Source organism: Otolemur garnettii, unplaced genomic scaffold (assembly GCF_000181295.1).
Source record: "Otolemur garnettii isolate 467f Iridium unplaced genomic scaffold, OtoGar3 scaffold00176, whole genome shotgun sequence".
NCBI lineage: Eukaryota > Metazoa > Chordata > Mammalia > Primates > Galagidae > Otolemur > Otolemur garnettii.
This window is the reverse complement of record NW_003852571.1, coordinates 816,588-825,069: the sequence shown is the minus strand read 5'-3', so window position 1 is coordinate 825,069 and position 8,482 is coordinate 816,588. Positions and strand designations below refer to the sequence as shown.

The 8,482-nt window shown below is 47.7% G+C and overlaps 1 protein-coding gene across 2 annotated transcripts in view; it reads left to right on the top strand.

The window, feature by feature from the left end:
- Positions 1-286: 286 nt before the first annotated feature.
- Positions 287-8,482, top strand: part of PIEZO2 (piezo type mechanosensitive ion channel component 2) — a 549,391-nt gene continuing 541,195 nt past the window's right edge. Inside the window, exon 1 of one of the 2 annotated variants that reach the window (XM_003800478.2) lies at positions 287-513. In XM_003800478.2, coding sequence (XP_003800526.2) covers positions 450-513 — 64 coding nt within the window. In that variant the 5' untranslated portion in view covers positions 287-449. The remainder of the gene's footprint in view (positions 514-8,482) is intronic. The other variant, XM_023519459.1, reaches the window with a different exon arrangement.

Below are 8,482 nucleotides of genomic sequence, written 5' to 3'. Positions count from 1 at the left end.
AGCTGGGACACGTTGGCGGCAGGCGAGGTTCCGCGCAGAAAACTCCTGGCCGCCCCTGACGGCGCCCTCGTCTCCCGCTTTCCTCCTCGCGCCGCCTCCCAGGACCCTCCCAAAGGGTACCTCTCCAGGGCCCCAGCTCCAGCTGCACTGTAGGAGCCGCCGCCGCGACCGGATTCGGAACCCCACGCTTCATGAGCCAGCCCCAGGGGCGCCTGGCTAGTTGGCTGCCAAGAGCCTGGTGAAGGGCTGCCTGGAGCCCGGCGGCAAACGGAGGCCGAGAGCCCAGGGAGCGCGCCCTCGGGACGGAGAGCGCGGCGGCGCCGCGGCGATGCCTAGGCGTCTGCGAGCTGCCGGCGGCAAGAGGCCCTAGGCGGGCATGGGCCTGGCGTCCCAGAAGCCCTGGTGACCCTCGAGCGACCCCCTCTGCTCGGACGCGCCGGACCGACGCAATGGCCTCGGAAGTGGTGTGCGGACTCGTCTTCAGACTGTTGCTCCCCAGCTGTCTGGCAGTAGGTGAGTCTGGTGCGTTCACTGCGGTCGCTTGGGGAGCGCGAGGGGTCAGCCAGGCGGGGAATTCCTAGCAAAGTTAAGGGCTCTAATACTCTGGGTTCGGTCCAGGACGCCGGTTCCCTGGTCCGGGTGCCAGCAGAGTAAGCCGCGCGCTGACTCTGTGCCACAGCCGGGCTCTCTCACTTCCCGCTCTGGGGAGCACCCCCGGGGTCCAGGTGTCCGGGATTAGCGTGTGCTGGAGACTGGACACCCCGATCCCAGAGTCACAGATGGGTTTTCTTTCGCGGATTACTGACTTGTGCACAGAGAATGCCAGTCTGGATTAGAAGGCGGTTGTACTCCCTTCGTAGGCGGAGTACAGGATCCCACTAGAATCCACCGCCCCATTGTCCCCAGACGCGGGGCGCACAGCCTATCCAGGCGGCACTGAGGCCACTTCTTTCCTACCCCATATTCCAGCAGCCTTGAAGGAAGAAGTGAAAGAGTCCAGTTCTAACAAGAAAAGGAGGGGCAGGATACTGGGAAACAAGCCTTTAAATTTCTTGCTTTTATTTAGCAACACAAAAGGGACTGCTGAAATGCTGGCTGCTGAAACTACAGACCCACCGAGACCCAGTCCCGCCCTCTCCAGATATTTAAACGGTTGGAGAGGTTGGAATTCCTTGGGACTGGCGAAGCTTCTGGGAGGGCCCCAAGGAAGCCTCATTGACACTCTTGAGGGAGGGTCGCCTCATCTACAGACCCAGCAGATCGTGAAAAGCAATTGTGAGTAGCGTTCTCTGAGGGACAGTGTGTGCGACATTGACCCGCACTTAACAAGAACAACCAGCCGACGCGCTGAGCCTTCCCTCTCCGCCACTCGAGCTAGAAAATTACTTTTAACCAAGTAGCAATTGCATTTACAAAGAGAGGATGGCCTTCTCAGAAAAGGCCAACTTTTTGCATGTCGCCAGAAGTCGACAAGTCGACGAGTTGAGGTCACACCTGTGCTACTTTATTTGCGCGAAGTGACAGGGGACTGTAGCGGGTTTGGTGCGGGTCACTGCCAGCTACTGGGAGGATTTTCCTAACAGGCTTACTGAAAACAGGGTCCAGGAGGGTTCCGCTCCAGGAACCTCCGCAGAGAAGCTGAGAAGACTCGCCGAGGGGAAGCAAGCTGTGGCCAAGTGCGTCCTGGGGCGCTAGGAGGGGCCCGCGTGCACCGCAGCTTGTCGCTCTACTATGCATCTGGAATAACCAGGCAGGACTGTTTTGCAGGGATCTTTGTCCTTGTCACTCGCATGAATGAGCAGCGCAGCTTCTACCCGCATTTTGGAAAGCAACTTGGGGAAGACTTTCTTTGGGTGCCTTACACACAGGTGGTGTCCTTGTTCAGGGATTGTCTCTGTAGCTGGAGCGCCTCATGTTGTGCCAGGCAAATCCACTGTTTGCAGATTAGTAGTTACTGCCCCAGTTAACAAGGGGCTTTCAGCATGAGTGGCAACTTGTGGTAGTAGGTGCTGGACCTAGGGAGTGGCACTAGGCCAGAAGCCACTCTCCTCCCTCAGCAGCCCTTCCATTCCACCTCACCTCCTCTGCTGTCCCTCTCTTTCTCCATCTCCCCTCTTCCTTTTCTGTAGGGTAGCCCCTCTCTGTGACTTTTGGAAGAATTAGGCAGGTGGTCCCCTGCAGCCCACTAGGTCCACTCTGTGATTTGCATTAGGAGCTCAGTGAAATGATAGCAGGGATTAACCTGCTAAGTGCCTGCCACCTCGCCCTGAGCTCAGACATTGGCAGGATTCAACACAGCCTACCCCCATGTCTCCTGCCCTGCGGCCCTTTGGGTGGGGCCATGGTCTTGCTGCTAGCCTTGTTCTACCCTAGGAAGCCCTGCAGTGGGACTGCACTGCTCTCTTCTCCAGGGGGAATCTAGCCAGGAGCTGCCCTCCTAGGTAGCAGGGGCAAAGGGAATGAGGCACCAAAAAGAGGTCAGGGTGTGGGGGCAGAGTGGGAGAGCAAGGGTGGCTCCCCAGAGGTCAGGTCCAGGCGTGGCTCCCCCACCCCTACCCAGACCCAGCTTCTTCCACTGCATCCACTGTAGCCTCAGCAGTGTCTGCTTTTGTGGGTTTGGGCTTGGGAGGTTGAAAAGAGCTGGGTTTCTGGGGCTCCAGGAGAGGAGCGCTGGCTGCCCTCACCTGTTTTGTCACTTCAGGGACAGCTGAGTGCCCAGAGGTTTCTCGGCTACCTTCTCTGACCAAGTCTCTCTTTCCAACTCACCTCCCATGGGACTCCTGTACCTCTGGGGGCTGACCAGGGTGTGTGACAGTGTGTGTTGGTGAGTGTGTATGTATGTGAGTGGTGTGAGCATGTGAGAGAGTGTTATGAGTATGAGTGGGGGGGTGTGTGGTGGAAAACCTGGGGGGCAAGCAGAGGAGGTGGATGCCCGCCCGCTGGGAGAGAGCAGAGCTCCTGGCTCTTGGACTTGGCACCAATTGACCTCTCACATGTTGGCTGCTGCCTAGAAAAGGTAACACACATCTTGGAAGATTAATGAAGATTAACCATGCCTTCTAATTGCTGTATTTACAGAGACCAAAGAAGGCTGGGTACATTATTTTAGTGCCTTATTTTGAGCGTTTGCCACTCTTCCATAGAAAGTGGAGATTTTCAGGGTTACTCAGGGTTTTCAGGTCTGCTGACTCCCAAGGTGCTACTAAGTCAAATATTCAGGTTTCCCCCAACATCTTGGACATGGAGAATGCAGTGGTCTGTTTGCTCTTAGAATTGCTTTTACATTTTAGCCAACTGGTTTTATATGTGGAAAAGGAAGCCTTCAAAGCCAAGCCTTTGCAGAAACTTACATATTTTTCCTTTAAACCCATTTCTCTATCACTGATGATGAAGCTTTTCTGCATGAAGATGCCCTAGTCTTTTCACCTCATGAATGGATGTTAAAAACTAACTTCCATTGTGTTTAATACGATGTTTAAGGTTTTGTTTTTCTCTAGAATAAATTTAAAGGAAAATGAAGTAAAATTAGACCTCTTCAATATAGGTGTTGTATGATTCTTGAACATTAAAAACAAAACAAAGCCATAACAGAATATGTTATTTACCAAGTAAAATGCACCTCTAGTAACAGATATGGCCATATTCATAGTGACTGAAAATGTTAAATATCTTTAAAAATATTGGAATATTGGTGACTACTTGATAACCATCTGATATTTTTCTTACACATAATATATGAAAAAAATGGGTAAAAATATTCCATAATATTATAGTGAGGTTTTTGTTGTTGTTGTTTTGAGTTTTTTAGTGAGATAGGATCTCATTCTGCTGCCCAGGGTAGAATGCAGTGGTATCATCATAGCTCCCTACAACCTCAAACTCCTGTACTGGAGTGACTCTCCTGTTCTCCTGCCTCAGCCTCCCTAATAGCTGGGATATAGGTGTTTGCCTGTACACCTGGCTAATTATTGTATTTTTTGTAGAGACAGGGTCTCAGTATGTTGTTCAGGCTATTCTTAAACTCCTGGCCTCAAGTGATCTCCTGCCTCAGCTTCCCAAAATGCTAGGATTGTAGACATGAGTAACCATGCCCAGTCCTATATCAGAATCTTTAATAATTATAATAGTAACTGATAATTATTGAAGATTTTACAAATATTTTTACATTTATCTTCTTTTAACATAATGTTACTGTACCACCCATTTCTAGGGATATGATTTGAGTTAATTCCAGGGGCAGGAAGGGACTGGTGTGTTTTTATTTGCTTCCCTGACCCATTCATTCCATCTCACCTAATCTTTCCTAGAAAAGCCTACTTACCCATTTTCAGGGAGAGGGGAGAGGTGAGAGGAAGCCTGGCTGGGGCAGGACAGAGTGAGAACAGAAGAGGCAGAGACTATGGCTTGTAGTTCCCCTAAAAGAAGTAACCAGATCTTAGGAAAGTGCAGAGCAGAAAAGAAGTCTGATTTTTCCACAAAGACACATCACCCAACTATCCATTGATTGCTCTGAGAAAAAACATTGGGATTCCAGAAAGAATCTCTAAAATTCCCTTTAGAGATAGTTGGATTAGAGTCTAAGTAAAAATACAGGATCACTTTTGAAATAATTTTCACTTCATAGCATAAAATATTTTTCCCTATGTAACATATATCATTTTGAAATCACACTTATATGTGTACACACAGTCCAGGAATGACAATGAATGAAGCTAATTTTTCTCAGTGTTGGTGCCCTCTGTAGCTGGGAAAGATTCACGGAAAGCATTTAATGAAGTATCTTTCTAAATTTATAGTTCCATTCTAAAATAAAATATTTTATAAACACAGATAGGCATCAGCACTTTGTTGGATGAGTCGTGGGGGCTGGAGCTGTGTGTCTATGCTGTTGTTTTGTAAATGGGTTGGTTTTAGGCAATGCACCTTTGTTCATTGTCAGAGATAAGCAGATTGCTTTGAAGGTCTCCTTTAGGGGAGGATGGTGTTGCCATTTGGCAATTTAAGAGGCTCCCATTTACGTCCTGGCTCTGCCCTTCACTGTGTACTTGTAGAGTCATTTTACTTGTTTGCTTCTCTTTTCCTTCTGTAAAATGGCAACATTCCTACCTCCCTGAGCACTGTGAGTTTATGTGCACAGCACACCCTGGACAACACCTGACATGCTGCAGGTGCTGCATTGCCTTTCTGAAGGTGAGCAGAGAGCAGGGATGCTCAGGGAAAATGTTAGTGGATGTTAACAGACTAACAGGTAGTAGCAAGGACCAAGAGGAGGCTAATCTGAGTGTGTGGGATTCCTAGAAAGGCAATTTAGTGCTCTCCTAGAGCCAAATTATGTGAGAGTTGGTATATATGTGGCGGGAGGGTTTTTAATTATCAGGATTTTTCTCACTGGTTTTACTTGATATTCTACATATCTGAAGTTGTGTTCTTCTAATTTAATAATATGTTCTACCTGTAGCAATAGCATATTGCTATTGATATTGTTTACTTTTGTCTTCGTAACATTGCAGTATCATTTCAATAGTCTTCAATATGATTGTATTTTTAACATAGCATTTTCCTTTTGGTTCCTTGTGCTACTAATTGTTGTATATGAAATTATGTAGTAACAATGTGTATACTATTATAACTTTTCGTGTAAATACTCAAGAGAACTTAGAATAGTATAAACCTACCTGGATATTGATGAACGGTTGATTAAGAATAATATGATGATACTGTGTGTATAATGTACAACATTAGATTTTTACGATTTATAGTTTTAAGTAGTTGTTTTGAGGACATGGGATTAAGTAGACTAAATAAAGAAAATATCTGATTGAATTGAGGCTAACCACAAAACTATATTTGGAAAACATTTAAAAATATTTGGCTGTTTGTGTAAAGGTTTGTCACATTCCTCAGAGCCTCCACTTATCCTTCTAGACCCGTCCAAGACACGACAAGGTCAACACACTGAGGATACTGGGAACGCACGCTGGGCATGTGTGCAGGGCCCATCATGCATACACTGTTTAACAAGTCATAGTTTTTGAACTGTTAATAAATAGGTAATGGGCATTTAGCAAAATTATTTTTGAAATTTGAGAGAGGTAACATAATTTTGCATTTTTTCTATTTATTGGTGGGTTTTTACAAAAACTGTATAATGGTGACCACTTTAAAAATGTTTTTCATGGCTCCTGAGAAATATACATATGATTTTTGTTTGCCATGCTATGTTGGAAACTGCAGTGATGTTTTCTGGTTTTCTGTTTATTACTAGCTGTTTGTATTCTTTTTGTGTGTGCTGTATTGGTTGGACACAATTCTACATTAAATCAGGATATTATGGCTGGACACATTTAAACTTTTTAATATATGAATTTGAAATTTTTAAATGCATTTTAAAAAATAGGAATGGACTTGGTCTAGCTGGAGGTCGGTTCCACCAGGACTTGCTCAGGCTTTCTGTGGAGATTTCACTAGTCACCCGAGGGTGAAGCTTTTGGTGAGACTTTTAACTACTCTCTTTAGGAGTTGTCAGAATAAATAATGACCCAAATCAAATGACTGTCTTTGCAGCAATTTTCCCAGCTCCAAACTCTCCAGCACACTTCAGCTTCAATTTGTCAATACCAAGCATCCTCCCTTCCCCTGCAGCCTTCTCTGGTGGGCTCAGGAAAGTTTTAGGTCAAGTGAACAAGCTGTTCCTCTGCCTCATCTACTTCACATTTGTGATGAGACCACTGGTGCCAGTGTCCCTTGGGAAGTGACATCCATACCAAGTACCTCCTTTGTAGCTATCCCTCCAACTTTGTCCTCTCTCTTTCATCTTGGTCCCCAGATGTGTTGCCTGGGTCCATGTCCTGTGTATCCTGCGGCCTGAAGAAACTCAAGCCTGCACACTGGCCCCTTGGCCTCTTTCTGTCTCTGCCTGGTGTGGGTCTCGGTGTGCCTTCCCCTGCTCAAAGCCCTCAGGATCTTTTCTTCAGAGAAGGGCACTTGGTGCTTTTCTCAGTGGCCAGATGCATTCCAGCCTCAACCTTGGTTGGATGGGGCAATCAGTGTCACCAGCACACCCCTGGCTGTCAGCCCGGCAGGCCTGTATGCCTGTCCTGGTAGCAAGTGGGTTCTTTTCTCCATTTGCTGCATGACCCTTTCAGCCAGTTGTAAGCAAAGATGATTCTGGTTTGCCTGAGTCTTCTTCTCAATATAAGTGTCCTGGGGTAATGAGGCTTTGATATAATAAACTTTGTTTCTCTCCCATAGTCATCAAGAGGTGGTTGGCCTGGTATGGGAACTCTGACTCTGCTCGATGAGAATTCCCAGGATTCTGCCATTGCTTTCTGTGTCAGGGAGGTTACTCTTATCCCTGTTTCTGTGTCGGCGCCAGGCCAAAGGTCAGAGGAAGCACATGCAGGAGGGACACTTCCTGTCTATCCTCTAAGGGCACAACTGGGAAGCCATGTGAATCACTTCTGCTCTCATCCTGTCAGCCTGAATTTCATAATCTTGTCCTCATACAGAACTGCCAGTGATGCTGGGAACGTCATCCTCGTTTGGTTGATCACGTGGGAAAGAGGGTAGTGTGGGGATGATAAGAGAGGCTAGATGTTCGCATGCTGACAGAGCACCGGACTCTGCCTCCTGCAGATGAAGGCCCTTCCGGTGCCTGCAGACACTGCTGATTTCCACTCGGAACTACTTCACCACCTTCTTTGCTTCTAGACCTACAGGTAGGCTCCAGTCTCTGCAGGTCCCTAAAGGCGACATACAAAGCATGATCCATGAGGAGATGTGTTCTACTCTAAGAAGAACTCCATAATCTTTCCAGTTTATATCGATACAAGTCTGGGGGAATGTGTGTGGGGATGTGTATTTGGGTGTGGAATAATCACGGAAGGAATGTAAAGTTGGATCGGACATGACTTGTTGACATCGTCCCCTAAGCAGAGTGGATGAATTCAAAGTTGCCCCCCCAGGGAGTAGAAAGGACTCTTACAGCCTAGTTGGTTGGCTGAAACCTGGGCCAAAAGGTGGCCTACACCAGAGGAGGTTGAAATGAGCTTCCTTGGTACACTGGGAGGAAGGTGTCCAAGGGCTCAGCAAGATTAGGGTGTTAAATGGGATCTTTTATGCTATAAAATCTGCTGGACCTTGGGAAGGTCCAGAGGACAAAGCTTTCTCCATGATAGTCAGAAACACATTTGTGAGGAACTTTGTGGCTCCTCTCCCATGTAGCTGCTTGCCCCTGTGGCTGCTCTCCCATGTGGCCTCTCTCCTCTGTGCCTGCTCTCCCTTGTGGCCACTCTCTTCTCTGGCTGTTCTCCCCTGTGCCTGCTCTCCCCTGTGGCTGCTTTCCCCTGTGGCCACTCTCTTCTGTGGTCATTCTCTTCTCTGGCCGTTCTCCCCTGTGCCCGCTCTCCCCTGTGGCCAGTCTCTTCTGTGGCCGGTCTCCCCTGTGCCCGCTCTCCCCTGTGGCCAGTCTCTTCTGTGGCCG